Below are 17,918 nucleotides of genomic sequence, written 5' to 3' on the forward strand. Positions count from 1 at the left end.
AGGCTCAATATAATTAACGTTTTAAAATGTTTAATGTTCTAAATTAAATGTGTTATGAGGCATTGTTTAAAAATCTTTGTTGCCTCGATGCAACATTGTGTTACAGTGTAATGGATATTAATCTAATGAAGAACGCTATGATTGTTAATCAGATGTTTTAAAATATCTACCTTTATAGTTACTTAACATTTAATAAAATAAAGGCCATTTTCATTTGGTTTCTGTCATGAAGCAGACAGGTTTTTTTATATTCATCATTGGCAAAGTCTTTGATAAATTTCTTTCCATTGTCACAGTGTTGCCTGCAGGAGAAGGAGCCGCTAAATATTACATTTAAAAAAAAATTATAATAAACTATCTAACTTTATATAAATGGGTAAATGGGCAAAAAAAATGTAACTTTTATTTAAACATTGCCTGCAGTTAAAGGCAATTCTGTAAAAAAGTCTTATGAATCTGTTTATACTGCACACCTGTACTGAGCAAGTGAATTATGCATCTCTCCATTACGTCTTAAGGGCACTGATTAAATTTCTGTTGAGGAAAAGTCAGTAGAATGCACTTTCCTTGAAGAAACCCTATCTTTCTACACTCTGATTACTTTGTCTGATTACTAGCTCGCTGGATCGGAGCGTATATGTGGTTACTTATTAGGCTGAAGTTGATTAATGAATTCAAATGAGTGATTCTATCACTTCAGTTCATCCTAGGCATTTTAGGTCAACCAAAGACAATAAGTTGATGATCTTAATTGTGTGCGATGCGATCTCTATTTGAAGATGGCAAAGACAGTTTGTAAGAGTGGCAATGAATCTTGTGTGTATGTGTGTGTTTTCTGGAATCTTCTAGTGCCACAAGTATCCAAGCACAGCATCTGGATTAGTACAGGCCACAGAACTGATGCCAATCCTAATCTTGGCAGAAATACCCATGGCTGATGTTGGCACCACAAGTTCTCAACCCTTGTGCGCTTTGTGTATGCTAGAAAATTGCCAAGAAAAATTATGCAGAAATATATATATATATATATATATATATATATATATATCATTCATAAAATAATTAGATTTAATAAAGCTTATCCAGTGTTGTGGAATAACAACAAATAAATATGTTAACCTGCCATTTATTGAAGCAGTATATATTTTTAAATGAATAATGCTAAAAACATAAAATCAAATGTTACATAAATATTAATTTACAAATATGAACTATTTGTTTTAATTCCTGTCTTTGGGGGTTGGTCTTGTGCTTCTGAAAGTTTGGTTTGTACATAACATTTGTGGTTAAATAAATAAAAAGTCATATTAAAAGCTAATGTTTTAATAAATACGCTGCCTCAATAAATGATAATGTTAGCCTATTTTAAAATCTTGTTTTAATTTATTCAGCAATACTCTTGATAGGCTTCAGTGTGGCAAATGCAACTTTCACATTTCAAATTAAGGTTTATTGTCTAGATTTGTTCCATGACAATTACGATCAATTCACATTTATATATTAGTTCAGGCAATATCAATAGTATGACTCATGATTGGGGTGGATGAAATTATATTGTATTGTTATAATGTAATATAAATTAATTATATTAAATTCAAACGAGATTCACATTTCACACCTTTTGCAAAACTTGTGATAAATGTAAACATTTTGCAGTGTGTCAGGTAGGACAGATTCCCAGATTGACATTGTTTGTTTGTCCTGGAACAACCTTCTTACCAACCTTCCAAGGCCAAACTTAGGCCAAACTTCATCAACACCCTGACCATAACCAACTACCTCTGGAGTGAGAGTCAAATGTCTGTTTGATAAAATGCTAAAAATTTACCCTCAAACCTAAAACCAAGAGTCAACAAGAATATCCTACTGGGTTAAAGCACATAGAGGATTTGGTCATAGTAAATTACAATAAAGCACAGATTCTTAAAAATAAACTGTTTTAGACTTTTATGACAGCGTACAATGAATCGACAAGCTGATGTGAAGCATCAGAACTATGATGCCATTATGAAGCTGCTTCTTTGGCTTATTAATGCATTAATGATTCATATGCACTCTTTTGAAGTGTGCTCAGTAAACGTAAGGAATCGATTTAAGACAGAGCTGTTTAAAACCTAACTTCTAAATAATTAATTTCGCTCAGTTTGTTGCATTTTAATCAAGAGGACCCTGGCAGTGGTGGGTAGTGCAGACTATAGAAATGAGCTGAGGAAGTTTCAGTGCAACTTTTCCGACATGTTTGTGAGATATCTTGATATTTTAGATTTGCGTTTTGGAAGACTTGTGCGATTTGTGCGTGTACCTGCTTGTGCGCATGTCACGGCTTGCTGAAAGAACGGGAAACTTTGTGTCTGTAAAAATATCCTAGAATAGCTCTGTCTCTCTCTCTCTCTCTTCCTTCTGTCATCCATTTCAGGTTCACTCTCTCCTCTCATCCTGTCATTCCCCACCCATCTCTCCAGCACTCTGGTTTGATGTTGTTATTTTATGATGTCAGATTCCCAAAATCCCAGATTCCCACATCAATATTAAATGTGTTGTCTCTCATTCTTTTATTTGCACTCTTCTCTCTCGCTCCTACAACCGTATTCGTCCCATCTATCTTTCGCTGTTGTCTCATATGTATTCTTTATATAAAGAGGAGAGAAGGGTAAGATGAGGTGAAGTTTGTTTGTCTCCTATACAAGGAAAACGTCTCGGTTACGTATGTAACCCTAGTTCCCTGATAGGGAACGAGACGCTGCGTCAAACGCTGCGGGAACGCCCCTGCGTTGTGCGTCATGAAGCACGTATGGAATCAGCCCAATGGAGAGATGAAACGTCATAGGCGGGTGACGTCATCGACCAGGAAACTATAAAGCACCCCAAAAACACAAGCGCATTAGCTTCTGATAGGCTTGAAGGAAGCGCTAACGGGAGTGCCGGGAGTATGGCGGAGCGACGCAGCGTCTCGTTCCCTATCAGGGAACTAGGGTTACATACGTAACCGAGACGTTCCCTTTCAAGGGAACTTCGAGCTGCGTCAAACGCTGCGGGAACGCGAATACCCACGTCGCCATAGGACCAAATGACCGTCATGTGAGACTAGCGCACAGAGGACGAGAGCACCTGTGCCCCAGGGGTAGAGCTTAAGTCTAGGTCATAGAACTTAATAAAAGTATGCGGTGAAGACCATCCAGCCGCATCACAAACATCACTCAGGGAAACCCCCGACAAAAGAGCTTTAGAAGCAGCCATACTCCTGGTAGAGTGAGCTCGGACAACCAAAGGTGAAGGCTGGCCAGCCGACTCATAAGCAAGTGAGATAGCCTCAACCACCCACTTGCTCATTCTCTGTTTAGACGCCGGACACCCTTTCCTGGGTGGCCCGAAACATACAAAAAGTTGTTCTGATTTCCTCCACAGGGCAGCTCTGTGGACATAAGCGTCTAATGCCCTAACAGGGCAGAGTGAATTAAGTTTCTCCTGGTCCGATGACATAAATGGAGGAGGACAGAAAGCCTGCAGAACCGTAGGTCTAACAATATTAGTAGGAACCTTAGGAACGTAACCTGGTCTAGGATGCAGAAAAGCTTTAACCATGCCAGGTGCAAATTCCAGGCACGAGGGTGAAACCGACAGAGCCTGCAAATCTCCGATTCTTTTTAGTGAAGAGATAGCAAGCAAAAAGATAGTCTTAAAAGTGAGAAACTTCTCGGGAACTTCTTCGATAGGTTCAAAAGGAGCTAGTATAAGACCTTCTAATACAATGGCCAGATCCCAAGTCGGCACCCTCGTACGAACTGCTGGCCTCAGCCTCAAAGTGCCACGGAGGAAACGAGTTATAAGCGGGTGTCTCCCAAGAGAAACTCCACTGAAAGGGACGTGGTAAGCAGCTAGTGCCGCCACATACACCTTTAGTGTGGAGGGGGATAACCCTGTGGAGAAGCGCTCCTGCAGGAATTCCAGCACTGCACCCACTGGGCAGTTAACTGGGTCCTGCAGGTGTTCTCCACACCAAGAAGTGAAAAGTTTCCACTTCAAGGCATAAAGCTTCCTCGTGGATGGAGCTCTGGAGTTAAGAATGGTCTCAACAACCTCGGTTGAGAGACCGGAGTCTATGAGCTGGGCCCCCTCAGAGGCCAAGCCCACAGTTTCCACAATTCTGGGCGGGGGTGAAGTATCGTGCCCCCCGCCTGGGAGAGTAGATCCCTCCTGACCGGGAGCTCCAAAGGAGAACCGTCCAGGAGAGAAATCAGGTCCGCAAACCATACTCGGGCCGGCCAGAACGGGGCTACTAGTAGTAGACTGACCCCGTCCCGGCGGACCCTCTCCAGAACTCCTGGTAACAGAGCAATCGGGGGAAAGGCGTACAGACGTGACCTCGGCCACGGCTGCACCATAGCATCCAACCCCAGGGGGGCTGGAAGAGTGATGGAGAACCACCGATGACAATGAGTGGTCTCCTTGGAAGCGAATAGGTCCACCTCGGCGCGACCGAAACTCAACCAAAGGAGCTCCACCACCTCGGGGTGGAGTCTCCATTCCCCTGGCCTCGGCCCCTGCCTCGACAGGGAGTCTGCTACCACATTCAAATACCCAGGGAGATACATTGCTCTCAGAGATAGTAGCTTCCCTTGGGACCACAGGAGGATCTGACGGGCCAACTTGTAAAGCCGGCGAGACCGCAGGCCCCCCTGATGATTTATATAAGAGACCACCGACGTGTTGTCTGATTGAACTAACACATGATGGCCTCTCAGGTCTGTTAGGAAGTGTTTCAGAGCCTGAAACACAGCCAACATCTCTAGACAATTTATGTGCCACGAAAGATGATGATCCTGCCACAGACCTTGGGCTGGGCGACCACTCATGACCGCCCCCCACCCTGTGAGGGAAGCATCCGTCGTTAGCGTTATGCGACGACAAAGAGCCCCCAGCACAGGACCTTTGGATAGGAACCAAGTTTCTCTCTACATGACCAGAGCACGAAGGCAGCGCCGCGTGACTTTGAACGTGCGGAGCGGATTTCCCCTCGGGGAGAATCCCTTGGTCCTGAGCCACCACTGTAGCGGTCTCATGTACAACAGGCCGCAAGGTATAACGTTGGACGCTGCTGCCATCAGACCCAACAGTCTCTGAAACTGCTTGACAGTGAGTAGCTGGCCTAGCTTCACTTGTTTCACAGCTGAGAGAATCGAAGCGATGCGGGTCGGAGAGAGTCGCGCCCGCATCGATACCGAATCCCAAACGACACCCAGAAAAGTGGTCTTCTGGGAAGGAGATAATACACTTTTCTTTGCGTTCAGCCTCAACCCCAACTTTCTGATATGAGCGAGGACGACATCTCGATGCCGAACCGCCATCTGCTCGGTCTGAGCTAAAATCAACCAATCGTCGATGTAATTGAGAATACGAATGCCCTGAAGCCTCAGAGGCACTAGTGCTGCATCCATGCATTTCGTGAAAGTGCGGGGAGATAAAGCTAGGCCAAAAGGAAGAACCCTGTACTGGTACGCCTCGCCCCCGAAGGCGAACCTCAGGAACTTCCTGTGTTGTGGAAGGATGGACACATGGAAATATGCGTCCTTCAGATCTATCGTGACAAACCAGTCCTCGGACCTGATTTGAGACACGATCTGCTTGATAGTGAGCATCTTGAATTTTAGCTTCCCTACCGAGCGATTCAATATGCGCAGGTCTAAAATTGGACGCAACCCCCCATCCTTCTTTGGAACGATGAAATATCGGCTGTAATAACCTGACTCCAAACTGGGAGGAGGAACCCGTTCTATAGCCTCTTTTTGAAGGAGCGTTTTCACCTCTTGTTCCAATACCAGAGCCTGCTCGGGGCCCACCACTGTGTGCAGAACCCCTCTGAATTTTGGTGGACGACACCTGAACTGGATAGCATAACCCTTTTCTACTGTCTGCAGGACCCAATGAGATATTTTTGGAAGGCTTTTCCACTCTGCCAGAAATTCTACTAAGGGTACCAGCCTCTCGAGACTGGCCTCTGGTGTAACTTGAGCAGCAGACGCAGCGCCCTGTAACGGCGCACCGGCAGGGAACAACTGGTCTGACCGCTCTGAGACCCTCCTCAGAGGGAGCGAGCGTCCCTCGGGAAAGCGCTCGCTGGGATCGTCTGTGCCCCGGCATAAAGGCGGGGATGGCAGAACGAGCCCCTGAGGGCACCGAGGAGGAATGGGCACCGTAAAAAGAGGTGAACACCTTTCCGCCTCGGTGGGGACCACCCTCAGCATCCTGAACGGCTTGGCGTCAGGACTTCTTCTTAGCCGAAGCCTTCTTAGCCAATATAACTGTCCTCAGATCAGTTCTACTGGGAGAAGGCTTCGGCTGAGAGTGTCGCGGCTGAGCCCACTGTCCAGCAGGGGGAGCACGAGACGCGACACTCTGCCTCTGCTGCGCTCTATGTGATGAGCTCGAAGACGGCCGGGGCTGCTCCCGCCCAGCAGCCCCAGGGACATGAACTTTAAGGGGAAGAAACTTTTTAAAAGCTGCAGTTTGTTTCTTTTCTTCTTGGAATTTATCGATAACTGAATTCACAGCATCACCAAACAACCCCATGGGAGAAAGAGGAGCATCTAAAAGAAAAGCTTTTTCTCTCTCTTTAATATTAGTCTGATTTAACCACAAATGTCTTTCTGCGGCCACCAGAGCTGCCATAGAACGACCCATTAATTTGGCCGATTCTCTGGTGGCACGCAGGGATAAATCAGCAGCCTGACGCAGTTCGCGAACTACGTCAGTACTGACCTCCTCACTCTCACTCATGTCCATTAGCAGATCAGCCTGGTATGCCTGCAAGATTGACATAGTATGCAGACATGACGCAGCCTGACCTGCTGCCGAATATGCTTTACCCACCAAAGCCGAAGTGTTTCTTAAAGGGTTGGTGGGTAATGCCGGTGCCTTAAAAGATGATGCTGCTTCGGGGGAGAGATGGCTCGCAAGCGTCTCTTCCACACGAGGCAAAGCACCATAACCATGAGCCTTGGCTCCCATAATATTAGCGTATGTTGAAGTCTGGGGACTAAACCCTCTATATGACACCGGTTTTCTCCATGATTTCGACACCTCGGTGTGGAGATCATGGAAAAACGGCAGGCACCGGCGTGGAGGCTGCACACGTGACGGCAAAAATCTCTCATCCAACTTTGATTTAGAAACAGACTCCTGTCTAGTCACTGGCCATTCAATATTAAGTTTTTCAACAGCTCTTGTTAACACCTCCATAAGCTCATCACTCTCAGGAGTGTGGGGTGGCGAATCCTCCACATCTCCCTCAACACTAACAACATCAAGTTCCTCAGAACTGGATAGCTGCAGCATTGGTGCCTCAGCCCGAGCGGAAGAAACCGCAGCGCGTGCTTCCGAACCCGGGACTGAGGCACTGGATCTCACAGGTGAAGGGAGAGATAAGGCAGAGCCCGTCTCAAACCCCGCTGTGAGATCCATCTGCGATCCCCACGATAAGCGCCGCCGCTCTGCCTCGGCAGAAGCGGGACCCGAACCGCGGGGAGCGCGCACCGAACCGCTCTCCTCAAAGAGCGATCGGCGGGAGCGGAGCGTCCTTAACGGCAAACGCTCGCAATGCTCACAGTCTGCTCCCTCGAGAGCAAACTGGGCATGCTGAACTCCCAAACAAACAACACAAAGATCATGTGTATCCCCGCTCGTTAAATAACGCGAGCAGGGAGGAACACACTTTCTAAACTGCTGTTCGTCCGCCATAATCTCTCAATATATATATATATATAGGGATAAATTGTTTGTGTGGTGCAGGGTATGTAAGACAGACAATATCACACAGGGACAGATTCACATGTAGCGCGACTGAAAGCACAGAAGCTAATGCGCTTGTGTTTTTGGGGTGCTTTATAGTTTCCTGGTCGATGACGTCACCCGCCTATGACGTTTCATCTCTCCATTGGGCTGATTCCATACGTGCTTCATGACGCACAACGCAGGGGCGTTCCCGCAGCGTTTGACGCAGCTCGAAGTTCCCTTGAAAGGGAACTTAGAGAGAGGAAAAGTATAGAGCTACTTTTTCCAGGCAACTGTATAATTGGATCAACAAATTAAAGCCACAAACTAATGTTTTCTTTGTTTGTTTTGAATGTGATTCACTGACTGTTGTGTTGTGGTGCATTCAAATCCTCCTGAAGTTCATAATAGTTACGAGTTGGAAAGTCGTGTTTACGACGTCAGGTACTTTCAAGTCACTTTCGTTGGAGCAAGATGGCGGAATATTTCTTAATTAAATACACAAAGATACAGAAAGGTTTCTCTTCTAAAATGAAGAACAAAGAATGTGCTTCAGATGTTTTTTGCTTTTTTATGTTTTTAATTGATTTATGAAGCCCCTGCTACATACGTAAGTATTCCGCCAGATTTCTTACTGACACGACCCCAAGATCAGGGCTTAAAGAAACTCCAGAGCTTCCCACTCGTATTTACAACATTGTGGTGGCGTTCATATGTGTTAAACTCGTAAATATACGATCTTTCCGACTTGACTTAAATTCACCATTGCTCATGGTCAGTATAGGTAAGATAAACTTAGGATGAACAGATCACATAATAAAATTCCACATAAATTATTTCTTATCTTTTATTTCTTAGCTGTAATCTATTTATTAATTACAATATAATAATTGTCATAATTTCCTATGTGCTTTCTTTTATTTTATTTACATTGTTATACCTTTATATTATTATAAAATAAACCACTCAGAGTTTGACACTGAGCATTTTTGTAACTTAAAGGATTAATTCACAGAAAATTTGAACTAAACTGCTTGATTTATATGGATTAGTTTTACAATGTCTTTATGAACCTTTTGAAGCGTCAAATTGGTAGTTGCGTCAATGGAGGGACAGAAATCTCTTTGATTCATTTAAAATATCTTCATTTGTGTTTCGAAGATGACTGAAAGTCTTACAGTTTGGCACGACATGAGGGTGAGTGATGACAAGTTTCATATACTCATAATTTATGATGAAAACATAATCAACCACATAAAATACCACTGCAAATGCCAAAAGTCAAAAATCTTTTAAATTCCAAACATTATAAAAAGAATTGTTTCAATAAAATCATAACTTGACTAAAATCTTTGCCAGAATAAAAGAAACACTCCTTTATGCAGTTCTAATAATTACAAATGTCATTAACAGAGCCATTATTGCAATGAAATGGTTTTAATTAAAATATATTGCTGGAACCAATCAAAAGTCATTAAATGTAAAATTTGAAATTACTTTGGCCAGTGTAAAAAAAACAACCTTTTTACCTTTTTTTCCTGCATGCTGAGCCATAAGCCATCAAACTCATAACATACTCCACTCATTATTCAGAAAGGCATCTCATCAAAAGCCTCAGTTTTAGTAATATCACATTACGACATGAACATTGAATTAGATGACAGTTGCTTGTGAGGCCAGATCATTTTAAATTAATGAGCGCTCGATCAAAATGCCACTTTATTGGGTTAAAATGCAAAACGCACATAGAGTGGTGCACCCTCACGTGGGGGAGCTGATTCGATTACCAAGATGCGAGTACCTGAGCAGATTTTTTTGCAGTTGTTTAGTTGAATGTAAATAGAATTAATTACCGAAATGTCATCAGGGATAACTTCCACACTCTCACTGGAGGATAATATCAAATATATTACACCTGTCTCCTGGGCCCTTCTGTGTGTGTCTGCCGTTGTGCCGGAGTGTGTGTCAGCATATCTTCCTGAGCTCTGTGAGTAATGACTTGATGACACCGTCTAAGTCAGCCAACACGCCCCTTCCTGCCTTCTGCAATATTACCATATATCCTACAAAACAGTGACACACACGCTCACACTCGCTGTCAGTTGTCAGACAGATATTGATTGTATTTGCATGGTGTCTTAGGCTAGAAATATATGAGACTGTTTTATTGGAACTGCTGCAATGAGGCACCTGCCAAACCCAAATGCCATTACTCATCCTTGAAAGATCGATCACATCCTTAGACGCATATACACAGACCACGCACACATATACCACTTCATAATGTTAATGCAAAATAGTTCAATATTGTGATGTGTATTATTGTTGATTGACATATGGACAAATCTAATGTTTGACATTTTTACTTTTTCAGGCTCTTCTGGAAACCCAGAACACGTTGAGGTCTTATGTCTCCAACTTCACCTTTAACCTGGGATTTTCTGGGAAATTCTTCCATACAGGTAACTGTGTAGCCTATGTGCGTAGGTGTTAAAACATAAAGACGAAAAACTAATTTAACATGCATGATTAGTTCTTTAATATTCTGATTGGCATGGTAACAGAACTCTGCCATAGCAACATTGAAGTTCCCTTTCAAGGGAACTCGAGCTGCGTTGAGACGCGGTGGGAACGCTCTGCGTGATTGCGTCGTGAAGCACGTGTATAATCAGTCCAATGGAAGAGCGAGACGTCATAGTCGGGTGACGTCATCGACCAGGAAACTATAAAACAACCCTGAAATCAGACCGCGACAGCTTCTGTGCCTTCAGCAAGCGATCTGTGTATTCTGTCCTTGTCATATTTATTGTTGTCTGTCAAGTTTCAATATATATATATATATATAATGGCAAAAGAGAGCAAGCAGCTTTGTGTTGTTCCCTGCCCACGTTATATCACGGGTGGGGACACACACATCAGCTTTTTGTTACTATTTGGAACTGGAGCATGCCACAGTCAGTTCTGAGGGGGCTGACTGTGAGCATTGCGAGAAGCTGTCCGTGAGGACGCTCCGCTCCCGCCGGGCGTTCTTCGAGGAGGACGGTTCGGTTCGCGCTCCCCGCGCGGGTCCCGCTATTGCCGATGCATGGCGGCAACTCGCATTTTGGGGTTCGCAAACGGATCTGACAGGGAGGAATTGGTATCGTTAGTGTTTTGTTTAGAAAAAGAGAACAAAACAAATAAAGATATTAAGAAAAAGGCAGATGTTTGAGTTTTCAATAAATGAATAAATTAGTCAGCTCATAACTTTAAAAGGAGGTTTATCTAGTGCTGTTGCTAGTTAAATATTTTCTGGCCAGCTGAAAATTATGAGAGTGAAAATAAAAAGAGTTTATTAGATGAAATATATCTAAAAACAGAAAAACTGTATCTCAGCCTCCTCGTCGGGGACTGCCGTTTTTTCCCTATCTCCACACCACACTGTGGGGTCGAGATCGTGGAATAAGCCGGTTTCTATTTTATGTGTTTATTGCCCAAACGTCTAACTATAGTAATGCTATGGGTATTAAGTATCATGGTATGACAGTGCCTCGGGTTAAAGAGACGCATGCTAGCTTTCTCTCTCCCGAGTCGGCGTCATCATTTTTAACCCCGACGTTACCCACCAGCCATCAAAATAAATAAAGAAAAATTTTATTAGGCAGCGCTGGTGGGTAAATTATAAAGACATGGATGAATGTGAGGTTGTCTGGGCGGAGCAGTCTCGGTCTACTAGGCTCCTCGCAGCACAGAGTGCAAAACGAGCATCGCCATTTGGGCTCCTCCACAATCGAGGGGAACTTGGGTGGCGGTAGCAGTCTAGCCAGTTAGAGATATGCAAGATCTGAGGACTATTTTATCTCTAAAAAAGCGTGGACAAATAGGAAGCCCTGACGCCGAGGCTATCAGGCTTCTAAAGGGTGGTCCCCTCCAGGGTAGGGATGGTTTTAAGAAATCGTTTCTCCTCTGAGTTATTTAGAGGTAGGCAAGATCTGAGGTCTGTCGTCATCTCTAATAAAGCTTAGACAGGAAGTCCTGTCGTAAAAAAAAAAAAAAAAAAAAAAAAAAAAACGAGGCTATCAGGCTTCTGAGGGCTCCTCCGGGGCAGGGACGGTTTTGAGAAATCGTTTCTCCTCGGTGCCATATGGGGTGCGACTCTCTGAGGAGGGTCGCAGCGCTGCCAGTTCGGTTGTTCCCTGCCGGTTCGCCGTTCAGGGCACCGAGGTGTCATCGTCCCCATACGATCCTCCGAGGATGGTTGTAGAACGGTCAGTTCGGTTGTTCCCTGCCGGTTCGCCGCTTCAGGGCACCGTAGTGACTGTTCAACCAAATCCAGAGGCCAGTCTTGAGAGACTGGTTCCCCTAGTAGAATTTCTGGCAGCGTGGAAACTACTGCCACATATTTCTCCGTGGGTCCTGCACACTATAGAAAAGGGTTCAGAATTCGGTTCTTGTTCGCCCAGATTTCTTGGGGTCCTCCCCACTGTGGTGGACCCCGAGCAGGCTTTGGTTATGGAGCAGGAAGTACTGACACTTCTGCAAAAGGAGCTGTAGAAGGGGTTCCTCCTCCCGGCAGACAGTCAGGGTTTTACTGCCATTACTTCATTGTTCCAAAAGAGAATGAGGGGTTGCGTCCTACTCTAGACCTGCGTCAATTAAACAGCAGGTTTCAGAATCTTAAGTTCAAAGTATGCTTACGCTAAATATTATTGTGTCACAGAGTCAGTCCGAGGACTGGTTTGTCACAATAGACTTAAAGGACGCTTACTTATCTATCCATCCTCATCACAGGAGGTTCCTGAGGTTTGCTTTCAGGGGCGAAGCATACCAGTATCAGGTTCTTCCATTCGGCCTAGGTAATCACCCCGCACCTTTTACAATATGCGTGGATGCAGCTCTGGCTCCTCTGAGATTCCAGGGTATTCGCGTATTAAATTATATCGACGATTGGTTGATTTTAGTTCAGTCCTAGCTTTTGGCAGTTCAACATCGAGATGTCGTTCTGTCCCACATAAGGAGGTTGGGGTTGCGGCTCAACACCAAAAAGAGTGTTCTCCTCCCAGCTCAGAAGACCACTTTTCTAGGTGTATTATGGGATTCGACAACAATGCAAGCACGTCTGTCTCCTGCACGTATTTCTGTGATTCTCACAGCCGTAAAGAATGTAAAACTAGTTCAGTCACTCACTGCAAAACAGTCTCTGAGACTGTTGGGGCTCATGGTAGTTGCGTCCAACGTAGTTACTTTTGGCCTTCTGTACATGAGACCCCTGCAGTGGTGACTCGGGACCAAGGGGGTTTTCTCCGAGGGGAAATCCGTTTTCGCATGATCAAGGACACGCGGCTATGCCTTCGTGCCTCGGTCATGTGGTAGAAACCTTGATTCCTCGCCCAGGGCCCAGTGCTGGGGGCTTCTTGTCGACGCGTCACGCTTTCGACGGATGCTTCCCTTACAGGATGGGGGGCGGTCATGAGTGGCCGCTTGGTGAAAGGTCTTTGGTTGGGGCTCATGGCAGTTGCGTCCAACGTAGTTACTTTTGGCCTTCTGTACATGAGACCCCTTCAGTGGTGGCTCAGGACCAAGGGGTTTTCTCCGAGGGGAAATCCGTTTTCGCATGATCAAGGTCACGCGGCTATGCCTTCGTGCCTGGGTCATGTTGAAGAACCTTGGTTCTTCGCCCAGGCCCAGTGTTGGGGGCTTCTTGTTGACGCATAATGCTATCGACGGATGCTTCCCTCACAAGTCGAGGGCAATCATGAGTGGTTGCTCGGCGAAGGGTCCGGACAACACACTGATGGTCTCGTATATCAGAGCAGATATCCTGTTGAGGCAGGGGCTATGGCTCTGGGAATGGTGACTTCACCCCTAGGTGGTGGAGCTTCTTAGGGAGAACTTCGGTCAAACTACAACTCAACCTTTCGCATCGTTTGTACAATGCATTGCCCTTGTGGTTCTCCCTCACGCATCCAGCTCCGCTTGGACTGGATGTGATGTAATAGGTGTGGTTGCCGCTACACCTATATGCTTTTCCCAAAATCTTTGCTCCTTGGAGCTCTGGAGTTGTGGATACTGTGGGCTCGGCCTCTGACGGGGCCCAGCTCATAGATTCAGGTTTCTCGACCGAGGTCGTGGAGACCTTACTCCAGTCTAGAGCTCCCTCCACGAGAAGACTAAATGCTGTTCTCTGCCTGGTGCAGAGAACGCATTCTGAATCTTGTTTCTGCCCTGTTGGTACAGTACTTGATTTCTGTAAGGAATGTTTCTTTGCTGGGTTATCTCTAAGGAGAGATCTTTAATTTCGTCTTCTCCGTGGTACATGAGGCCAGGCCTTCTGTCCTCCACCTTTAATACCCCAGATCAGGAAAATCTTAAATCTGTCATGCCCTGTCCGGGCTTTAGATGCGTATGTCCACAGAGCTGCTCAGTGGCGTTTATCAGAACAATTATTTGTCTGCTTCGGGTAACCTAAGATAGGTTGCCCTGCATCTAAACAGATAATGAGCAAGTGGGTAGTTGAGGCTATCTCACTTGCTTATGAAGCGGCCGGACAGCGTTCACCTGTGGCTGTTCAGGCCCATTCTTCAAGGAGTCTGGCTGCCTCTAGGCTTTAATTTCGGGTGTTTCCCTTCAGGATATTTGTAATGCGGCAGGCTGGTCCTCACCACATACATTTGTCAGATTTTATGACCTACACCTCTTCACTCCTGGGGCTAGGTTGTTTGCTTCTAGTGTGCGCAAGGACTTTACATAGAACGGGCATTTGTCATTATGGCGTAGTGGGTATGGGGTTCCCACCGCGTCTCAACGCAGCTCGAGTTCCCTTGAAAGGGAAAGCCTCAGGTTACGTATGTAACCCTGGTTCCCTGATAGGGAACGAGACGCTGCGTTTATCTGCCATACTTCCTGCATGCCCTGATCGACTTGCTTCAGGCCTTTCAGAAGCTGTCGCCGTCTGATTTCAGGGTTGCTTTATAGTTTCCTGGTCGATGACATCACCCGCCTATGGCGTCTTGCTCTTCCATTGGACTGATTATACACGCGCTTCACGACGCAATCACGCAGAGCGTTCCCACCGCGTCTCAACGCAGCGTCTCGTTCCCTATCAGGGAACCAGGGTTCCCTTTCAGTCGATAACGTCACACGTAGTCGACGGTCGACTGAATGGGGATCTCGCTAGAGAGCCTATCCTCTTCGAGTACTATTGAACGAGCCAATGTAATTGGCGTGCGTGATTCGCATCACACACTCCGCCCCCTCGGCGTGGGTATAAATACGGAAGTGGATGCACGCACTAGTTGCCTTTCGCTTCGGAGCCGATCGTTTGATGTCTCTGAGAGTGCTGTTGTCTACAACGAACGAGTGTGTTGGTGTTCTTCAGGAAGACTCTCCCAGCGGTTTCACTCGGGGCTCCCCTGGAGGACAGGACATCGATTGCATCATCGGAGGGTGAGCTGACTTCTAGAGATGATGACTCGGCTGCATTGTCTCCCTCCGGGAGTTTAATGTTGCCCAAGCCGGATCCAGAATTATCAGCTATGCTGAAACGGGCCACCGAGGCTGCCGGGCTCGAGTGGAACCTCCACCGTGTCCCGTTCAGTCTCGGTTGGAATCTGGAGTTTGGTGTCTTGGGGCGGGCCGCTCTGGTTCTCAGCTCGCCGCCCCAGTGCCTTTCTTTCCCGAAATGCATGGAGAGCTTATCAGGTGGTGAACAGCATCTTTCTCTGCCAGAAACTGCCTGAATAGCTTTCCCCCTCATTACCCTTGATTAGGAACGGTGAAGGGTTGCGAAGGGTCCCTCCATTGGAGCGGTCTGTCGACACAGGTGCACCTGTGTCCGGCGGCCGCTGCCTTTTGGGGGGATCCTCGTCTCCCCCCTAAGGCCTGTGAGTTTCGTCCGTTCCAACGGGCAGAGCTTACAAAGCCTGTGGGCAAGCCGTTTCCTCTTGAATGCCATGTCGTTGCTGCAGGCTAGGGCACCCATGGCATGGACGAGGGTAATCCAGACCGTGCGCTCATAGGTGAATACCGCACTGCATCCGACCTCACCCTCTGGGGCACGAGTGTCGTAGCGCGCGTGATTGTCTGGCGATGTCCAATGTGGTGGTCCAGTAGCGGCTTTGTTGGCTCAGCCTGGTCGGTATGGCGGATGCGGACAAGGTTCGGTTCCTGGTCTCCCCAATTTCCCAGGTTGGCCTGGTCGGCGACGCAGTGGAGAACTGCATCCAACAGTTCTCTGCCGCTCAAGCGCAGACGGAGGTCATCCGGCACATCTTGCCCCCGATGGCCAGCTGCTGCCTCCATCCGCCGCCGGTGGCAGCTCCTCCGCCTGCTCGTCGCCGTGGGCGTTCCCCGGCCGCCGCTCCCGCTGGGCCTCCGCAGCAGCCTCCACCCAGGCCTCAGCATGGAGCCGGCCGCAGTAGAGACGCCCAGCCCAGGAATGGATGAGATGCTCTTGGAGTGGCACGATCACTCCCTCCCCCCGGGTGAGGGCCGGGTGGAGCCTTTTGTTTGTGTGTGTGTCTGTTCCGCCGCTGGCTCCCTAAAAAAAAAAAATATAAATAAATAAAAGGAGCAAGCGGTACCCACACTTCAAAGAGAGAGCAATTTCATCTGTTCCTGGGTCCCAAGAGGGCCAGCCTGGCGGGTGTGACCCTGTATAGCCTTACACCCCTCAGCTCCCCCTTGGTCGGCAGCAGGCAGCTTGGTGCGTTCGAGGACCCGGTCATCCACCTTGTCACGCGCCCCCTGCCGCTAGTGGAGACAGGTAAGTGTTGCACAGCACACTAACACCACTCTATCTACTTTGCTGCCCCATCTCAGACTCGGCTACCCCTAATCGGATACTTGATTATCAAGTCAGTGATAATCATCACATTAGGTGTAGCAGACGTGCTCCTGAAAATTCAGTGATATTCATCACACCGAGTGTTGAGCAGTGCTCCTGACTTGTGTGTGCTTATCTTATCCTGCTGGCGAAGGATTTGATATAGCCGCTCCACCAGCCGGTACGAAGGCCAGTTGTAAACTCGTTCTTCGTGCTACTAGGTGGTGGGTCGTGACCATCTTGGCCCAAGATTGGTCTGCAGCTCCGACCTGAAAGACATGTGCTTCAGATATCTACCTTCCGCACCGCAGGCCATCCTGTGTGTTGCGTGTAAGGGTGGAGTATCAGTACAGTGTCCTTCCCCTTGAGTGCTCCAGAGCCCGTTGGGTCTTCAGGTCAACTGGAAGAGAGTAATCTCGCCCACGGACTGAGTATCTCTTTTTCAGTTTTGGAGATGGACTCGGTCTAACACGTCTCTCCAATGAGAATGTGTTCAGCTGGTGTTTGAAGTGAGAAAGGGTCCCACTGAAAGAACTTTCAGAGGCTCCTGGGGTATATGGTAGTTGCAGCCTTTGGCTTGCTCCATATGTGACCGCTTCAGCGCTAGCTTCATGATCGAGTCCCTTGGTGACCGTGGCAGAGCAGCTCACCCTGTGTGACTATAGTTCATCCCGGTCTGCTGTCAAACCCTCTTCAATAAAGGGGCCATGTACAAAAGGCGTGTTTTAACGGGGGCCTGGGCGACCCTCGACTACACGAGTTGTTAGACATTGCGACCGTTGCGCAAGCTTCCCTTGCATGTCACAACTCACCCATCACCTCCTCCTTGGAGTCAGAAGCTTCTGAGGACGCTTTGTTCCACTCCTTCCGCTCTACTCAATCGTGCCGCCATCGAGCCTCACGACAGTTATAGCCAGGGCAAGTGGAGACTCCATCCCATGGGTCCAGCTGAGTCATGACCATTCCGGGGCCGCTCAGTTGCCCCTCCGGTTTCGTCTTCCTGCCAGTGTTTGTATAAACCGAGCGGACTACCCTTGGACAAACACTGGCTCTCAGCTGCCCCAGGGGCCCGCAGAAATGCGTTTAACCCCATTGAGCCTTCTAAAAGCGACTGCGACTCATGGTCGCCTTACGCCTGCTCAAGTCAGTGAATTCATCACACTTCATGTCGAGCAGAAATGCTCCTGAAACTCAGTGAAGTTCATCGCACTCAGGTGTTGAGCAGCAATTCTCCTGTAGCTCAGTGAGTTCATCACTCTCAGGTGTTGAGCAGAAATGCTCCTGTAGCTCAGTGAATTCATCACACGCAGTGCTGAGCAGAAATGCTCCTGTTGCTCAGTGAAGTTCT

General features: G+C 47.1%; 1 protein-coding gene across 2 annotated transcripts in view; it reads left to right on the plus strand.

Annotated features, from left to right (window-relative positions):
* The window catches only part of ndst3 (N-deacetylase/N-sulfotransferase (heparan glucosaminyl) 3), a 108,728-nt gene that overhangs the window by 14,566 nt on the left and 76,244 nt on the right, over positions 1–17,918 (plus strand). For both annotated transcript variants that reach the window (XM_077204571.1, XM_077204572.1), the window contains exon 3: positions 10,142–10,229. In XM_077204571.1, the coding sequence (XP_077060686.1) occupies positions 10,142–10,229 (88 nt within the window). The remainder of the gene's footprint in view (positions 1–10,141; positions 10,230–17,918) is intronic.

This window comes from Siphateles boraxobius, unplaced genomic scaffold (genome assembly GCF_051911475.1).
Source record: "Siphateles boraxobius isolate OS27281-9 unplaced genomic scaffold, OSU_SipBor_1 119, whole genome shotgun sequence".
Taxonomy (NCBI): domain Eukaryota; kingdom Metazoa; phylum Chordata; class Actinopteri; order Cypriniformes; family Leuciscidae; genus Siphateles; species Siphateles boraxobius.